Here is a 19,984-nt window from a genome sequence, read left to right on the forward strand (position 1 = left end):
AACTCAGTAACATTTGATACCAGCATTGTAAAGGGCTTCAAGTTTCCACCACGAACTGGAAATTGTTCTCACACGTCATTTTGATAACAGCAGCTTATTTATTAAATACAGTGATCATTCAAACACAACTACAAAAAGACGAGAGGAATGTCTGTTGGAAACTCAGTCCTGAATTTCTGATAGGATACAAGCCTCACAAAAGCGCCTTGTATTTCAGGTTGTAAGACTCCTCCGTGCTCCATGAGAGGGAACAGCTACCAATGAGCCAGCACCAAGTACAGACACTCCAGTCAAACCATCCCTGCATTTAATCCTCTTTAGACACACAACTAGAAAAAAAACTATTTGGTCTTAAACGCAGTCAAATCGCCGCAAGCGTTCTTAAATGTAATGCAACTTGTGATTGGCCCACTAAGCTACAGTCACCCATTGAGCGTGACGCATTTAACCGAGTTGGCAGTTCAGCGTTCCGAAATGCCACCAAAAAGTATAAAATGAAGTACTCTATTGGTGCCGGCGTTACTCTACTGGTATAATCTTTTAAATGCTACGAACCCTCTATTCAATATGAGTGATTGTTCAGGTCATCACACCTACAGTCCCAGATCTGCTGTCCTCGGTTAGAGGCGTCGCCTGTCGGATTGTTCCATCGGTCGGAGTGGCTGTTGGGCGGGGATTTGAGCACCGACAGCGCAGCACAGCATCGTGGACGGTGGGGAACACCATCGTCGGGGTCACGACCCCGTTGAAAAACTGTAAGGTGTCCAGCTCGGACAGCAGGCTTCCTTGTGGATCAAAGCAGAGATAAAGGATCAGTCAGACGCAGCTAGAAACTGTGTTCTGGTACCATGAAGGAACCTGATCAAATGAATAGATGAAGCATTACAAAATGATTCATCTTTATGGGCAGTTTTGAAGGCTGTAGTGGTGATGTAGATATATATATATATATATAAATCCTTTTTCTTTTGTATTAGTTTGAGCCATGTGTATCTAAAACTGTCTACTGAGTGTATTTGGACAATATTAGAGATTAAGATACGATGAAAGAATTAGGGATCATGGGAGTTGTTGTCTTTTCGGTCAGCTTCTCCCGAGTAGGATTCCTTTAGTGTTCATCGTTAGGGAGGTTTTTTACCAAGAGCCGAATTCTCCTCCTCTCCAAAACAAACATGTGGTTGCTCAGCTTGTTTCTCCGATAACCTCAGAACCAGATGACCAATGACCTCATCCGGTGAAAATATATGGTTCAAAACGACCAAAATCTAAAAAGTGTATCTTAAAAACGTGGCTTAAAACTGGATAAGAAGTCAATTAATGGCAGACAACCACAGCGCATGTGCTAAGGGGATTTGACTTCATTGACAGGCGACCAAATGAAACGCACTGTTACCTTCATTAAAACTACAGAATTCTCTAGATTTGAAAATTGCTCAACAACTCAACAGAATATATAAAACAGGGCGTTAATGTGAAAGAGTTATACATTCTACGTTCAAACAGACAGAGATGACTTACTGCTGCAGCCGGCTGTGACCACTTGAACGTCCACAGCTGCGTATTCCTTGATAACCTGCAGAGACAAATACTGACTTACTTCCTGAGGTTGAATCCTTCTGCAACACACATTTTCCTACAAGCAATCCTGAAGTGACGCTGCAGCAGCACAGGAGAGGAACTTCAGAGCATTAACGTCTCCACTTTCCTCCCCCGAACTTGCACAAGTCGTCCTGATACCACACTGTTAGAGGCCCTGTTGTTGGAGTGAACCTGGTACTGAAAATACCCTCAACTGGAAAAAATAAACAAATGGAAGAACCTGTTTGATGGCTTTGGCTCCCACGGAGTCGATGAAGGTGGCAGGCGTCCAGTCCAGGATGATGGAGTGGACGGCAGTCAGAGGAGGTCCAAGGAAGACGGACTCTTCTGAATGGGACTCCAACTGGCCGTTCCTCTCCTTGTCCGCCACGAGCTCATGGGACAAAACCTCATGGGTCATTTCCTGCTGCTTGTTCTGGAACCAATAAAATACAGTGATTTCATGACAGCAATTCAACAAGCCACATGGTATTTCAGACAGGGATGCACCGACTTATCGGCCAATCCGCAAACAAGATGGCATTCACCGATGGTGTTAGTTATTTGCTGTCGGACTCGAACAATAGCAGCCAGCATAATGCAGCTACTGCAGAAGTCTGGTTGTATAGAAGTCTATAGAAAATGACTCTACTTCTCTCTTGATTTATTCCCTCAGTAAACATTGTAAACATGAGTTTATGTCTCAATCTCCAGTTTCAAGTCTTCTTCAATACAGCATGATGTTCATTTAGTGCATTATGGTCCATTTAGAGTCACACAGACCATAAAGCAGGGGATGCTTTAGGGCGGGGCTACACGCTGATTGACAGGGTGCTACCACGGCGTTGTCCCGTCTGGGAGTTGTCTGTGTTTTCGTCTTACAGCTTTAACCCTTTCAAAGTGAGTTTTCAGTTCATTCAAGATAATAGTAACATTTTGCTCTCCTGAACATGTCTGATACAGTTCAGATCTACGTAACTCCGCCCTCTCGGTCACTTCTGGTTCTACAAAAAGGTTGCTGTGACGACGCCGACTTCCTTTATACACTCTATGCTTTAAAACAGTTATTTCTTTATGATGAAGATTTTTTTTTCCCTGGCACAAAAGGGGAATAAATAAACAACAACAACATCGTTATCGACCACACTATTATTTCAAGCATCGGGATCATCCCACCATTACACGATCGGTGCATCCCTAGTTTCAGGTTGTCATGTGTGTATTTTTCTGATACTACCACTGTGGGGAGCTAAAGTCAAAAATGTCCAAATTCTAGACTTTATCTTTAAATTGACTGCTACTACAAGTAAACAATGGTATTCTTGGGTTTGATCAAATCCAATTGACCGTTTTCTAGCGTCTCTTTCCAGAATCACACCTGACACGAGCTGCTATCACGCAGCAGCCTGCGAAACTGGTTTCTCAGATCTCACAAACCACCAACACGACAGACAAAGAGATGCAGTATGCATCATGCTGACTCAACAAATCTGACTGTGTACAACAGCAACAAGCAACCAGGGGGAGAAGAAAGGAGGACTCACCCTGCCACACGTCTTCAGTGAAGGGGTAGGGGTGCTGTTTGCCTTCTCCATCCGTTTCTTTTGGGTTTTCCGGGCAGCTTGCAAGGCCTCAGGGTCCACCCCCGTCTGTAGAGACATCATCAACAGCAGCAAGCAGTCAGTAAAACTGTTTGACTCTTCAAATAGAGCTGCCAAAAAGTCACATTTCTTCTTGCTTCTGGTTCAACATGTTAACTCACTCAGGAATATGTATACATTCATGTACCGTTCTGTTTTACGACGGTGCATTCTGTTAAAAACAATGAGTAAATCCAGAGAACTTTATTTGCTCAGCTGTACACTCGGCACAATGACCGCTGTCTCCAAGTAAATCTAATAACTCGTACATTTAGGGCAACATCCACCCTAAGAGAAAGGGCCTAATGTAATCATCCTTTAATCTAACTCATTCTAATGTCCTCCGTAACAAGAAACTGCTGCATTTGTGGAGGGAAAAAACTCCTCACGATGAGAGTGGAGCAGGCCAGCACACGTGGACTGATAGCTTTTCAGTCACACGGCGCTAAAAACGTAACCGAAACTGGTTTACCGTCAGAAAGGATTTTAATCCTGCCGTTGCAATTACAGTTATACAATGGTGTACATTAATCTCATGAAATATTACACTATTAACCCACTTTGGAAAAAACTCCTCCCAGTCCCAGGAGAACACGTCTTCCCCAGGACCCGAACTAACGGGAAGAGAAAAACGCTTTTCTATATCCCGCCCTCATATTCGTTCGCGACTCCTCCCCTTCCGTCTATCTCAATTTCTATTGGCTAACTTCTCTCACACCTCAGTAAACGCCTGTCTCCACATCTCTCTCTCCCTGAGCAGCTAACACATTCAAATCCTGTCAGTTATGACTTACTCCCTTCTATAATCCTACAGCACTTTATGTTTATCTTAATTATGCATTCCCAAAACCCTTATTATTATGACTAATTATGAATTCTTAATTATGAATTATTAAACACTTTTATTATATCTACTAACCACCCCGGTTTTTGCTCAAATTTCTTACACTTTCCTGCCCAGGCCAACGGCTGTTAGACCTCATTGAGCTCTTGGAAACCCGTCACCACAGACACTAGATCAAGCTTTTCAGGGGTTTTTATTCTCCCAGACTGCAGAGTCTTTTGGCATTCTATAACACTAAAAGTCATTTTAAATGTACCACTTGAATCACTTTTAGTCAATGTTCCCTCTAAGCTGCGCGCTTGAGCAATCGCGCACTGCTCGCACATTCTCAGCGCACAAGAAAATCTATGCAGCGCATAAAATAAAATTCAACATAAACGTATTAATTAATATCTAATATTAGTCCTAATCTTATCTAATCAATTAAACCAATAATAATAATAATAATAATTTTGTTTTCTGTACTATTTTGCAACGTAACTCAGTGAGTGACAGGTGTCCAGCCAATGATACGATTCGGTTCACTTACGCTACGCAGCCAATCATAGCATTGACACTATTGCCCTGCCCATTCGCGCCGTGCAGGTTAGCTAGCTATCAACAGTGCGGCGGAGTTACGAGACGCAAATGCTAACCCCTTATCATGGCGAAACGAACGGGCAGCGACATAAAGTCAAAGCAAGAAGCAGACGAAGCCATCAACCTGGACAAAGTGTACAACCATTGGAGAAGTGAGAAGGACAGACGTGAAAAATAAGGTAAAATTTAAGTCAGATTTGTGCATATTCTAGTGACATTTATTAAGATTTTTTACTTATGGATATTAATCATTAAATTATGTTACTACTAGATAATTTATGGGTAGTAGAAATGATAATAAAAAACTGAGTAATTACATATTTTACAGACAGAGTTACAGGAATTTACACTGTATCACACAAGCTACAGCACACGTCATTGTGCAACATGTGAATGTTTTAATGTGAACAAAATGTTACGTCTGAAAGGTGTATATGTATCATTTCTTCCACAACAGGACCCTCACACAGGCCACAACAGGACCTCACACAGGCCAAAGCAAGACTCTTCCCATGGCCAAGCAGGACTCTCACATAAAACATACTACACATCTCATGAACAACAAGATTTTTGTCTTTTTCCTTTAAAGTTTGTCAAATCACTTATATTAAAAGTAAACTAGTGAAAATTGCTGCTGTAATTTGATTCTTTTAATAAGCCATGTAACTTGCTATGATCCAAGGTTTTGAACAGGTGTGATACTGGTGTGTGGCCACAGCGTGCACATCTGATGTTGCTCACAGTGGTCCTCAGTGTGCTCAGGGAGCTTGTGTGTATGCCCAGACACATGAAAAATTAGAGGGAACATTGCTTTTAGTCTTTAACATTTTTTTTTGATTTTCACAAATAATCTGTGTTGCCATTCACTACTACTGTACTTTGGTGGAGGGAGACCGCTAGCCTGGCTGAAGGAAACCTCTGCAGCTCCAGCTTCATATCTGCCATCCAGACAGTTTCTCATCCAAATTCAGCAAGCATTCAGAGAATAACTACACAGCTATTGACAATCTTCTCGTTGATGTTTACTCATGTAGGGGCATCGGTATCACACTGAGACTGTTTCATGACCAGATAATCGTCCCTCACAGAAACAGACAGCATATTTCTGGACCCAAACAGATCGCAGTCTGGACTTACTCTCTACCCCTGGGCCCCATTCTTCAGACGTGGCCCTACCTATTGAGGCCAACATGCTGATATCAGCATAAAATAATCCTCTTAGTTTGAATCCTGGTCATTTGGTTCTCTGAAACCTGTTTGAGGAGTGATTTGTTGAACCTGGATGAAGTTATCGGGACTAACTCTTCATTATGAAAATGTAATAGTGATACTTACACAACATATATCCACAGTCTTTTATAATAAGTCTAAGAGAGCAAGCTATTTGAATATAAAATGAGTAGATGTATGGGTTTCACCCGAAAACGTCTTGGTCTTGATCCATTAACTGTCAATGAAGTGAACTTTAACGGGTTTGGATTTCGGGGATAGTCTGGATGTTCAGAAATGTGGTTGTGTGACGTTCTTCTCCATAGTCAGTGTTTTACTACAGTCGATGGAGTTTGGAGAAACAGACAGGAGCAAAGCACTGTACTTCTGTGGGCCTAAACACAATCATTATGAGTGGAAGTGTCTGATATATTTAGAATATGTTCACTGTCCTACCTTACCGTCTGAAAGCCTTTTCTCTTTGGGAACTCCAGCAGCTCCATTGCCAAACACATTTAGTTATTTTACCGTGCGTAACACGGGAGTTGCTGGTCCACCGCTGCCTTGACCGGTTATTTTGTGTTATTATGTGACTTTGGTGAATCTGAACAAACCCTTTAAAACACCAAAGTCTCGCAATAGCACTAACAAACTAACCAATGGAGGCAGCCGTACATCTGCAGCTCCTGTGTTCTGTCAGGTAAAATGACTGTTTTTGCCAAAGGAGTCTTTTGGCTTTGAAGCGGTGAAAATATTCTAAATATAGAGCGACACTTAAACTGATATATGTTTCGTGTCGAAAACACGTCCACAGCAGTACATCGCTTTGCTCTTGTGCTGGTACTCCTGCCTGCTCTTCTAATCTCCATCTACTGACTACGGAGAAGTAGCTCATACAACCAAACATCCAAATGATCCCTTTCAGGCGGGGCTCTCAAACTCATTTTCACTCCGGGCCACATCAGCATCACGGTCGCCCACAAAGAGCCGGTTGTAAATGTAACTACTCTTAACATATTGTTAAATAACTCTCTGCATTCACAGTTTAAAGTAGTCTTCAATGTGCTCACAATACACTTCCATGTTAAATGTACAGTAACCAGCCAAAGAGCTGCTTCTAACTGTTTCAGTATCTCATCTTTTTGACTTTCAATCTCATACTTTTGATTTTCTATCTCAGAATTATGACTTTCTATCATAGTTATGACTTTCTATCTAATAACTTCGACTTTCTATCTCATAATTTCGACTATGGAGATATTTTTATTATTATTAGTCTAATTTAAAAAAAAAAAAAAAAAATTGCTGGCGGATTCGCGGGCCACATGAAATGACGTGGGGGGGCCAGATTCGGCCCGCGGGCCGGGAGTTTGAGACCCCTGCTTTAAGGACTTGTTGCTCTGACAACAGTCCCGGATACTTTTTAATATCCACACTCATGTCAGTATTCTTATGCAGATAACTTCATTGGTCATCCACATACTAAGAACAGCACCCTGATGTCAGAGGCTCTCTAGAAGCATGTTGTCTTCCTCCTTCCACCTCTCTTTGTGTTGTCATGTTACAACTGTTTGCTCATATCTTTAAACAGGCAATCTGCCAGCCACGGAATTGTTTTCACACATTAACATATCTCTGGGTAGCAGCAGGAGTGATGATATTATCCTGTTTGTCAGTTCCAGACTTCATTGCACCTTAAACAGCCTGATAGAAACAGCTCACTTCCACAGTTCCTCTGTTCAACAGAAGTAAAGGGGACAGGGTTTATTTTACCTTCTGCGCAGTACTTCATGAACACACAGCTTGGATTACCTTCTCCTTGAGGGCGTTCACATAAAGGTCACTGTTGGCAAAGTAGATTGAGGAGTTGAAGTGGAAAATCTTAATCCCGTCATACTCAGCCGCCTGGGAACCAAACACAGATCACAGGCGTTAGAGTTCTGACCAACACACTTGATGTGAAATGTTTCGCCTGGGTTCAGACTTTGGTGTTTTCTCTTGTGACAGACTCACCTCTTCATACTCATCCACATCACAGTACAGCCCTGTTCCGGGAACATGGCCCAGAATGGCACTTTTCGGGCTGGAAGACACGGAGAAAGGTGAAAAACACAACCTTTGCATTAAGTATTGTGTTGTAACCCTTGGAGCACCACCCAAAGCAGTTTACACACATGTATTGACACGCTGTGATGTGTGGCATTAAGTGTATTCAGTGAATGTAGGTAATGAAATAAACACACGTTCGGACTAAAGACAAGCAGCGGTAGAATCAGTACCTCTGTGTTCTGTAGATGACTGTAAGTATGGCGAATGCGATGGCCACCAGCAGGCCATAGTCCAGTCCCAACAGCACAGACGCCACGAAGGCCACCAGCCAGATGGCCTGAGAGAGAAGAAGAAAGACACAGAATTAAACATTATTTCATCATCTAAACAAGGGAACAAAATATTTAAAAAACTCAACGCGAGAAGGAAAGATTACAAATCTACAATCACATTGTGGTTGACTCTACGTGGCTCTCTGTCCCAGGTTGACCATGACAGTGAAAGAAAACAGGTTATCCTGTTTTACAAGATATTTTCAGATGCCACGCGGCTCTGGAGAGCAAAACCATATTTTTTGGACTTATACCGCAAGAATGGCAGAAAAGAGACAAATGTGTTTTCGGGGAAGAACTCTACTGCACAGCAACATTTTCATTGTGTTGAGCTCGATTTGACAGACTGACCAGTTCGATCTTGCTGGTCCTCCACAGCGCAGGAATGTCTCTGCACTGTTTGAACATGCCCAGCAGGTTCACCATGATGATGGCAGCCAGTGCAGTCTGGGAAACCGAACCGACGGGAGAACAAAACAATACAAGAAGACATTAGAAAAGACTTTACGAGGTGAAACGTGGCCCATTAACTCGTGTTTGTGACTTGAATTCTGTATCAGTGGAGCCATCAGCCACTGTTTGTTTAACAGACTGGGAAGAAGATAAAAGTGTCTGCAGCTCCACTTGTGGCGCTGAGCTGCCAGACAGGAAGCTGGAAGCTGTGTGGCATCAGCGGCAGCGTCACCCACCTGAGGGAGCGGCTGGAAGACGAAACCAATGGCCAACACCACCAGCAGCACCATGAGGGAGGCCAGCAGCCCCGCGATCTGAATACACAAAGACTGCGTCAACATTGTCTCACTCTAACTGTTGTTTTACAACCCAATTCAGTCAGGCCAGATAGCATAACCACTGCTGTCTAAGTGCTACCTGTGTTTTTCCACCAGTGCTCTCCTGCACCAGGCTCCTCGACATGGAGCAAGTGATGGCGAAGGTTTGAAAGAAAGAGCTGATGAAGTTACACAGGCCAAGGGCGATCAGCTCCTGGAAGCAGAACACAAAGGTTTTATCCCAGAACATTCAAATAAATGCAACGGAATAAAAATGTGAAAGTGTTCTGCAGCTCCTTCGGGCACTGATGAGAGGACACACACAAAATCAGTGGACGTATGTGAAGACGACGGATCCTATTCGTCTTCTATGGAGAGCAAACCGAGAGCAAACCGCACCCTTTTGGGTTCCACCAGGTTTCCGTTTGTTGGCCGGATTTGGTGCATGTCCACCATACGTGCGTGTAAGCGCACAGATTGTCAGGTAAGCGTCCGTGGCCCAAGATGTCCAGACTCACCTGGTTGCCATCCACGCTGTAGCCGTGCTTCAGGGCGAAGGTCTTGGCAAGTGAGATGCCCATTGAGAATCCCACAATTGCGACGGCAAAGGAGTCTGTGACCAAACTGGGGAGCAGAGAGAACTCCGGCACGGCAGGAGGGAGAAGCCTGAGAACACACAAGATAACACTTCTTATCCCGGTGTGTAAATGTTTTTTTGGGCTGCGATGTTACGATGGCTCCTTTACGGCTTGAAAAAGAGCCTAAAACTACAAAATCAATGCATTTAAGATATGACATGTATCTACTGAAGTTCTTTGGTTAGATCCGGATCTCCCAGTTGTAAAGTCCCACGACTGAAATACACTCTCTAAATTCCAGAAATGAGAATGCATCAACCTACCCGGTTGGTATCTTCCCAACCACGTCCACTTTGTAGTCGCCCGATAAGGACAGTCCATACGAGACGCCGGTTGCCACGATGACCACAATGATCTCTCCGGGGATGGGGATGGGCAGCTTCTTCTTGAAGCGCTCGTTGAGGTCTTTGACCGTGTACAGGAAGACCATGCACGCCAGGCCCAGGATGACGGTGGAGACGTTGGTGCTGGTGATGTCACTGAGTACCGCCTTGACACTCTGGGGCAAGAGTGTAACCATTCATGATGCATACAATCATCGCAAACGCACAACAAAACCACACCTAGAAAAAAGGCAGTAAAAAAACCAAATCTCCCAAATCCCCAATTGAGGAGGCACCTCTTGCGCTCTTTCCACTTACAAACCGTTAAAAAAGCGATTGAAACGTACATAAATGACAGAGAGGGGCCCACTGAAGCGCTGTGTTTTCACCCCCAGCAGGTACTTCAGCTGAGAGACCACCACGTGCACTGCAGCAGCTGTAGTGAAGCCTCGCACCAGGGGCTCTGTAAGGTAGATCGCCACAAAGCCAAACCTGAGAAGACCGAAAGTAAACTAAAAGAGAGAAAGAGGTAAGGGGATAAGACCAAGCCACATCGTTCTGTTTCAAATAAAAACATGAAATCACGGCGTTGATACGCCAACAGTGATTCACACAGGCTGCCGCTTTGGGTAAACAGGGATTTCTGAGCGTGAGAAGATTTCAGCAAGCTGTATCACTTTACTGGGATGAAGAGACGCCATGTGGGGGGGTTGAAATCAACAGCAGCTTTCAGTTGCAGACTGAGTGCGGCGGATTGTTTTTCGAGGCTCACCTGGATGATTCCCACCAGCGTCGTGAGCACGACGGCCACCTGCACCCTCCTGGCATCACGAGCCTCCACGTCCAGGACGGCGGACGCGTTGGATCCGTTGGTGGGCAGGACGTAAAACATGGAGTCTGGGACCTCCCTCACTGCAACGGCCCCGATCATGAGACTTATCACTGCAAAGGTGCCTGCAGATCACACAAGCAGAGCACTCATCTGTCACAACGCCTTGTGGCTCAATCGTTGTTCTGAACAGTATCAAGCTGTCCACTGTAACTGTGGGTTCGGGCAGTATCCCTTTGATTGAAAAGGCCATCTTGCCCAGCACTTGAACAGCAGTCCAGTTAATCAGTCTCGCTCTCTGCCAGAAGTTAAGGGTCATCATTTTCACAGCCAACTGCTTTCTGTTGTTCACTTCAAATCATGTCTTTTGTTTAAAGGTTGAGGCTGACATTTGAGATGGCTTGGAGCCCTTTCTTGGAAACAAAGAAGTCAAGCGGGTGAATTTCTCAATCCTGCTGCTCCGATCGAACACCTCCTAAAGCCTCGATTATACTTTCCACAACGACGGACACACGGACGTGAGCCGACGTGGAATCGCGCCGAGGAAACGTTTGGATCTTTTATACTCCTCAAAGTTCGCCATTTTCTCCGCCCATCCAAGTCTGTCAGTCGCCCAGGTACACGGCCTCTTATCAGCATTGGCCCTCACTGCAGGAAACAGGGGAAGAGCAGCACCTAACCAAACCGTTAAACTAGGTTGCATAAGCCGGCAGAGAATACAGGCAATGGTAATGGTACACCGCCTCTGAAGAGAAAACATCCTCACAGCCGGATGTTAGGAGCTCCCTCACAACAGAGAAGGTGGTACACGTTTGCAATGGAACATTAAGAAAAAGCATTTTATAGCTACATGCAACACTACAATAACTGCATAAAATAGTAGACACTAAATCGTTACATTTAATATATTCTGCTCCATCAGCATAGCAACATATCGTGCAGCGTGTTCGGTTTTCTCGTCCTGCCGTTCAGTAAGATAATCCAGTTCAGTGCGACTGTGGGGTCATGCACTGTGTGTGTGTGTGTGTGTGTGTATATATATATATATATATATATAAAGGCCATCTTGCCCAGCACTTGAACAGCAGCCCAGTTATTCCCTCTCACTCTCTGCCAGAAGTTAAGGGGTCATCATTTCCACAGCAACTTGCCATCAGGCTCATTTTTGGGCAGAGGCAGCGTTTGACAGTGCACCCACCTGCTTCCTGTTGTTCACTTCACATCAGACCTTTTGTTTCAAAACGGTGGAGCAGGTTTAGCTTATTGTGCCCATTCGTCAGATGGACTCATAGCAATGAGCTTGACATTCGAGATGACTTTCTTTTCCAAGTAGCCCGACAGGTGGGCTGTCAGGAGACGGGTGGGCTGTCAGGAGACGGGTGGGATGTCAGGAGACGGGTGGGCTGTCAGGACACGGGTGGGCTGTCAGGACACGGGTGGGCTGTCAGGACACGGGTGGGATGTCAGGAGACGGGTGGGATGTCAGGACACGGGTGGGCTGTCAGGACACGGGTGGGATGTCAGGACACGGGTGGGATGTCAGGACACGGGTGGGCTGTCAGGAGACGGGTGGGCTGTCAGGAGACGGGTGGGCTGTCAGGAGACGGGTGGGATGTCAGGAGACGGGTGGGATGTCAGGAGACGGGTGGGCTGTCAGGAGACGGGTGGGATGTCAGGACACGGGTGGGATGTCAGGAGACGGGTGGGCTGTCAGGAGACGGGTGGGATGTCAGGAGACGGGTGGGATGTCAGGAGACGGGTGGGATGTCAGGAGACGGGTGGGCTGTCAGGACACGGGTGGGATGTCAGGACACGGGTGGGATGTCAGGACACGGGTGGGCTGTCAGGAGACGGGTGGGATGTCAGGACACGGGTGGGCTGTCAGGACACGGGTGGGATGTCAGGACACGGGTGGGATGTCAGGACACGGGTGGGCTGTCAGGACACGGGTGGGATGTCAGGACACGGGTGGGATGTCAGGACACGGGTGGGCTGTCAGGAGACGGGTGGGCTGTCAGGAGACGGGTGGGATGTCAGGAGACGGGTGGGATGTCAGGAGACGGGTGGGATGTCAGGAGACGGGTGGGCTGTCAGGAGACGGGTGGGATGTCAGGACACGGGTGGGCTGTCAGGAGACGGGTGGGCTGTCAGGAGACGGGTGGGATGTCAGGACACGGGTGGGCTGTCAGGAGACGGGTGGGCTGTCAGGAGACGGGTGGGATGTCAGGAGACGGGTGGGATGTCAGGAGACGGGTGGGATGTCAGGAGACGGGTGGGCTGTCAGGAGACGGGTGGGCTGTCAGGACACGGGTGGGATGTCAGGACACGGGTGGGCTGTCAGGACACGGGTGGGCTGTCAGGAGACGGGTGGGATGTCAGGAGACGGGTGGGATGTCAGGACACGGGTGGGATGTCAGGACACGGGTGGGCTGTCAGGACACGGGTGGGCTGTCAGGAGACGGGTGGGATGTCAGGAGACGGGTGGGATGTCAGGACACGGGTGGGATGTCAGGAGACGGGTGGGCTGTCAGGACACGGGTGGGATGTCAGGACACGGGTGGGCTGTCAGGACACGGGTGGGCTGTCAGGAGACGGGTGGGATGTCAGGAGACGGGTGGGATGTCAGGACACGGGTGGGATGTCAGGACACGGGTGGGATGTCAGGACACGGGTGGGATGTCAGGACACGGGTGGGATGTCAGGAGACGGGTGGGATGTCAGGAGACGGGTGGGATGTCAGGACACGGGTGGGATGTCAGGACACGGGTGGGCTGTCAGGAGACGGGTGGGCTGTCAGGAGACGGGTGGGATGTCAGGAGTGGCGTCAGGAATGTGACACTGAAATGTCACATTCCTGCTGCTCGTGTCAGCTGAGGACACGGTTATCACAACTTAGTGAAAACATTTCCTCCACATGCCATCTCGTAATTCTGATCGGAGTGTTACTTGTGAATCTTCAGATAGTTGATTGAGCCGATACCCAGAGCAGTGATGTAGCCCGTTGGTGTGGGACAGAGCAACAGGCAGCTTCAGCTGATCATAGTGTTGCAAGCAACCTGGCCTGGTGAAAAGCCCACTGACTGACTACAGCTTAACAGCATCCACCATTCATTTACAACACAAAACAGCAACAAACAGGATTAGCATTGTGGTAAAGTGCACTAACAAAACCTTTTGACACACATTGTATATAATGTAGAACACACACACAGAGACAAAAGATAGAACGGGATCTGTCACATGTCTCTTTTGTTTTTTTGCTCCATATTAGCACCAACCACAGCAGGTGGCACCAGACACCAGCTACGAGGAGATTCATGACCCAAAAGTAAGAGGCTTTCAGTTGATTTCTCACCTACGGATATGTGCCTGGACGTGCCAAAGAAGGTGTAGAGCAGGACGGGGTAGAATGACGAGTACAGACCATAAACTGGAGGCACAGCAGCCAGCATGGCGTAGGCTAGGCCTGTGGAGCAGAGCACAGGGAGAGATAAATAAAGTCAACCGTCCCAGAAGCCAAGTGCTTGCACCACAACCTCAGAGCTACAGAGATACCAAAACAAAGACAGTGGGGAGCCTCACACATTAACCCCCATGTCATTGCACACGTAGCTTGTGGCTACTGTACAAAACCTTGGAAGACATAACATTTCTGGCTTCATTAATCAGTGAAAGTCGTGTCTTTTTAGGGCTTTCTCTTCCAAATGGTTTCCCCTCGTCTGATGTTTTAAATGATTTGCATGTCTGGAAAGGACTGCCGGTCACTGACCTTGAGGGAGCTGCACGACTCCCGTGCTGAGACCCGAGACCACGTCTGAAAACAGGTACTGCTTGACCGGATATGATGGCAGCCATGTTAGAATAGGCAGAAAGCTCAAAGCTGCCGCCTTGGCCTTCTGTGATGAACACCTATAAAAACGGAGACAAGCGGATTCAGTCTGTAATTAAAAGATAATAATAAATCAGACTTCTCAAGGCCCATTCCAGAAAAGGCATATTTTTAACTACAGAAAGTCTTCCTGGACTCCATGATGGGTTTATTACTTTAGTTTCTGGACTCCATAAAGGGCATACTGGGTCAGGTAACGTGTGATACACAATCACCTTCTTCATCACTGACGGGAATAGTTGCTCCACTCACCAGACTTTTAATCACCTTTACAGCGATAAGTTAGCACATCTTTCTCAGGGATGCATCGATCTGACTTTTCCGGTCCTGATAGCGATACCTGTGCTGTGAGTATCGGCTGATATCGAGCACCACTCTGATACCAGTGGGTCATTAATAAACTCTTTACATGCACTTACATGACAAATTGGTCAGAAATGAACGAGGAATTCAAATTCAAGTATATAATGGGTGTAGTACATAAACATAGAATTTAATTGATTAGTTCGCCCCTGTTGTCACAGATATTGAAACCGGCAATATACTTGCTGAGTCATCGTTAGTCACTCACTGTGGTAGAGAGCAATAGCATAGCAGCATAGCTTTCATAGAGATATTTCTGTATTATAATTAACGACTTGCTCTTTATTCCTCACTGCAGCTATTGGAAAACATGTTGTGCATCTGTGTTCACATGTCCATGGAAATGTTTCTGTAATATCTCCGATCAGACACCGAATGTTACGAGGTCTGAGCTGCTGTAGCTTAGATGGAGACGTCACAAAACAGCACGGGAGTTCAGAGGTTGTGTGTTTGTACACCGGGAGGGCAGAAATACAAATGATTTAAAAAGCATTCTGAATGCATTTCTCAAAAGAAAACCGTATTAACAGTGTTTCACACATAACAGAAGCACAGGCCAGAGGCCAGGTAATCACAGGCAGAGGGGGGGGGATGTTAAATAACATCAAACGTGTGAATATCCATCTGAGAACCACACTGGACTGCCTTTTGTATGTCTTTATGTTAAAGAAATGTCTTAAAAATAAAATGAATTATCAGTCGGCTGACTCCTCTTCAACAAGTAATCGACTACTTTGACATTTAGGTCAATCATAAAGTCAACTCTCCCTGCTCTGTATCATTGTTCATCAAATATCAAATCATATTTTGTGACATTTTAAAAGACGAAACCATAAGTCAATTAAACAAAAGAAATTACTTGGGAGATTCAATGAAAAATAATCATTAATTACAGCCTCCCCCCCCCCTTTTCATTTTTCTTTTATTTCTCTTCCTTTCTCTCCAGCTCTTTTTTATTTGACATTATTTTGGGAAATAGTGTAAAAAAATGCAGCAGTTTCCTAGTCAGCATAAATGTCAAGATTTGTGAGCAAATTAAATCAATAAAAGTATTTGAACAACACAGTAACGTGTGAATGTGAGCCGTACATGATGGTACTCGTCCTTTGGGCTGTGAGCCTGTATGCTCGATATTCTCTTTGTACAAATAAATACATTTAAAATCTTGAATGCCAAAAAGAAAAGACTGGATACCAGACATTTAGATTACATTTCATAAAGCCGTGCAGACTTCTCTGCTGCACCCACACTTTGCTCTATGGTTCCATTTTTTCATCAACAATTATAATGTCTTTTTTTTGTTTTATTGCATCTACATTGCTTATCAGATGCAATATGTTTTACCGTCTTTAGCACCCAATATGACGAGTTACATAAACAGAAATACACAGACTTGATTGAGCCCTGTAGGAGTATTTCCTTTTTGACTTGTGCGGATGTACCTCCACTGAATCAATGATTTGCTTCACAGCACTTCAGCAGGACGAATCCAGAGGCAGGTGCTCAGTATAAACTCACCGGAACTGGTGTGCCAGCCTCTGTCGGAGGGTGGTGGAGCTTTCTTTGTGGGTGAGAAGATGCGCCCTGATGAAGGCTTCATCGTAGACCGGGCGCTCTATCCTGTACGTCGTCTGTGAGTCGGCCTCTTCTCCAGCTGCGGCTTCTTCCTGCTCCATCACTGAGGATCCGTCTCTCCGCTGTCGTTCATCATCGGTCTGTCTGCACTTGCTGTCTGCTAAGAAGCAAAAGAAAAGATGTGATCATTGTTCCAACACAAACCGGTTTGCCTTTAGGTTCACCACTCATATATATGTATATATACATATATATATATATATATATATGTATATATATACATATATATATATATATATGTATATATATATATGTATATATATACATATATATATATATATATATATATATATACATATATATATATATGTATATATATACATATATATATACATATATATACATACATATATATATATACATATATATATATACATATATATATATATATATATATATACATATACATATATATATACGTTATGTATATATATATATATATACATATATACTCTTGTTATCACGTATATATATATGTATATGTATATATATATATATATATATATATATATATATATACGTGATAACAAGAGTGGGAGGGATGATAACCACCCAGGCATGTGCGTTTGTGGATCGTTGTGCTGATAAGAGAGGCTTCGGTTGGATCTGCAAGGCTACCACCTTTGAGTCAATGGTTTAACAGATTTCTAGCAAATATCTGTTTTGTTATGCCAGTTCACGGTAAGATCCGGTGGGTGGAGAACATTTCTCTCCAAAGTCCCGGTGTGCGAGTGTAACTGGTTTTGAATTAACCGTTTACTTTCGAGTGTGTGAGGCAGACGTGTCATAAGAGTGGCCTTTCAGGACCCACGTCGAATGAACAAGAAATAAACATGTCGATCGCCTCTCCTCTCTCTTTCATGTAGTTTCTACGGTTTATTTTGAAAGAATATAAATGGAACAGTTTGCTGGAACATCTACTACTCGTTGGTGAGGCTGTGGTTGAGATAACGAGGACACATCACGAGGACCAGAGTGAATGACAGAGTTGGTGGTAGGTGTCGATGCCTGTTCAAAATACTTACGTCAATAAATCCTTTAAGAAATGCTCTGTTGTCCGTCTTATATTTGTATCATATATCGTTATTAATCAGATGTGGAGTCGATCTGAGACCTGTCTGTGCATCCATGCAGCCTGTGAGTTAAACGTATGAGCTCAAACACCGCGTACAGATGACTGTCAGCTGTGGGAAGCTGTGATCCACACAGATTAACTTGTGATTCAACTTCTGTAGGTTATCCCACATTGCTTATGTTTTATATGAAAGACTACGGACATGCATCTTATGTTAACGATACTCTACACTGTGCAGCTCACATCATCCAGATTAGAGATGACTAACTCTCGTTTTGTTACTAGAGGGACCAAAAGTGAATAACTACACGCAGGGGTTAGTGTCTGTTGAAACATTACGATGCAGAGGCTTGTTGGAACATTCATTTAGGATTTCAACAGCATTACCACGATCGATTATCCATCTTCATTACGGAAATAAGATTTGTTGTCTGGTGACATAAAAATAGTAGAAATATGGACCTTACTGGAGTGGAACCGCTGATCATGACCAACGCATGAACTTACAATAACCAGTTAAACTCGCACGTCCTCATCCACATCTATGGAGTAAAGTCTGTGCTTTATGTAGAAAGAGTGCAGTTGGACTCGGATGTTGACTGCTGCCCAGAATGAATGAATGTTTTACAAGAGAAATGGATGACGACAATGTTTTCTTAGGTTGTGCAAGTCTGTCAGATTTGATGTAATACCATGTAATATACATACATACATACACACACACACACACACACACACACACACACACACACACACACACACACACACACACACACACACACACACAGTATATTTGTAATGTGGGGGCCTGTTTCACTGAGCAGGTTTAGTGAGTTACTTAACCCTGACATGAGTGAAACTCTGGGTTTTCAGTTCCAGAAGTAGAAGTAACTTGAACTCTTTTTTAAGTGTTTCCCGATTCAGTCTCTGACTCACAAACGTTGAGAGCCTCGCGCTTCTTCCCTTTTCCGTCACGTTAGCTAGCACGATGATGATGGACAAACGGTGACTTCATATTTTTGAAATGTGAGAAAACAAGAAAAGAAAATGAACAGCAGTGTTCGGGTTACAGGTATTAGCCAGTGACCAACTGTACTATCCTCGCTGTGACAGGAGAGCTTTTTGATTTTGGGGGTTCTCCACAGTTCAGCATTTAAGCTAACATAAAGATGCTAGTAAAGCCGGGACTCATACCTCCGTACTCCAGCTCCTGTGGGGATGCTGCTGGCTGAAGGAGAATATGAAGTTACAGTTTAACTGGCTTCTGGAGTTGGTTAAAGTTTAACAAGAGCAACGTCCTTCGAGGAGGACAGCAGTCGGAGGCAACCTGTAATGATACACAGATAGGCTATGCTGAAAGGATGAGTTACTCTGCACTGAATTTTCTTTTCGTCTTCCGGTCTGCAAATTTGAGCGTTGATCCTAACGCATGCGCTCTTCTCTTGCACTCAGGCCAGTTTGTAGTCCTAAAAACCGTGGGCCGTAGCTGTCCTTCCCAGATTACCAATGCTTTGATGTCACATGACTTTCAGTTTAACATGTGTGTTTGTTTGTTATTTAGCTGGGAATTTGGCAGTTATTAGCTTTCCGGTAATAATCATATGGAAGATTTATGTTAAAGTTAAGTCAAAATGTATGGTTGTTGAGCAAGTGTCCGCATATCATAAGTTAATTTTCTTTATTCATCAAAATGTTCCCCTGGTAATCCCCTTATTTTCAAAAGGACATGATCTTTCATGTTAAATTAATTGTAGGGGTCTCGTCTGTTCAATTACAATTTCTTACATCGGCAAAGCCTTTTTAAAACTGATGGATTGGGCAGAAAACAATGGCACAAATGTTGACACCCAGCCCATGTCCTTTATTTATTTTATTCAGTTATGTAGGAGCATAATGAAAGGCAATGTAATACATTCCATTCTATTCCATTATCCAAACCGCTTATACCATTCAGGGCGCTGGAGCCGATCCCAGCTGACATTGGGCGAAGGCAGGGTACACCCTGTACAGGTCGCCAGTTTATCGCAGGGCACATTTAACTTAATAATAATAATAATAATAAGGACTTGTGAACAGAAAAACATGGTTAGGTCATAACTACCTTTTACTAAACCACTTGACTGTCAAAACAGTGACCATTTGTGGTTATCTGGCCCTCTTAGGTTCTCGTACTTAATAGGGCCGCTAATGAAAGCGAAGTCTGATTACATTGAACTCAAAAATAGTCCGAG

General features: G+C 44.5%; 1 protein-coding gene across 2 annotated transcripts; it reads right to left on the minus strand.

Annotated features, from left to right (window-relative positions):
* Positions 1-24: 24 nt before the first annotated feature.
* slc26a5 (solute carrier family 26 member 5) lies at positions 25-19,073 on the minus strand. Of its 2 annotated transcripts, none has more exons than XM_079294512.1 (18): positions 18,948-19,073; positions 16,562-16,775; positions 14,561-14,700; positions 14,147-14,257; positions 10,735-10,916; positions 10,310-10,474; positions 9,903-10,138; positions 9,520-9,667; positions 9,102-9,215; positions 8,921-8,998; positions 8,583-8,678; positions 8,130-8,236; positions 7,864-7,933; positions 7,663-7,755; positions 3,123-3,227; positions 1,820-2,014; positions 1,519-1,573; positions 25-785 (listed from the first exon to the last, which is right to left on the minus strand). In XM_079294512.1, exons 2-18 carry the CDS (start codon positions 16,717-16,719, stop codon positions 580-582), a joined length of 2,259 nt encoding a protein of 752 aa, XP_079150638.1. In that variant the 5' UTR covers positions 16,720-16,775; positions 18,948-19,073; the 3' UTR covers positions 25-579. The 2 variants fall into 2 exon arrangements, with proteins under 2 accessions (XP_079150638.1, XP_079150637.1); XM_079294511.1 differs by having other exon boundaries at positions 16,562-16,778.
* Between the last annotated feature and the right edge of the window lie 911 nt (positions 19,074-19,984).

This window comes from Melanostigma gelatinosum (genome assembly GCF_949748355.1).
Source record: "Melanostigma gelatinosum genome assembly, chromosome: 22".
Taxonomy (NCBI): Eukaryota; Metazoa; Chordata; class Actinopteri; order Perciformes; family Zoarcidae; genus Melanostigma; species Melanostigma gelatinosum.

Bases quoted from the DNA above. Each gene is read 5' to 3' on its own strand.
- slc26a5 (XM_079294512.1), bottom strand. From the start codon at position 16,719: ATGGAGCAGGAAGAAGCCGCAGCTGGAGAAGAGGCCGACTCACAGACG. The intron at 8,679-8,920 runs GTGGGTGACGCT...TCGGTTTCCCAG, and splicing joins TCTTCCAGCCGCTCCCTCAG to ACTGCACTGGCTGCCATCAT. The intron at 3,228-7,662 runs GTAATCCAAGCT...ATGTCTCTACAG, and splicing joins TGAACGCCCTCAAGGAGAAG to ACGGGGGTGGACCCTGAGGC.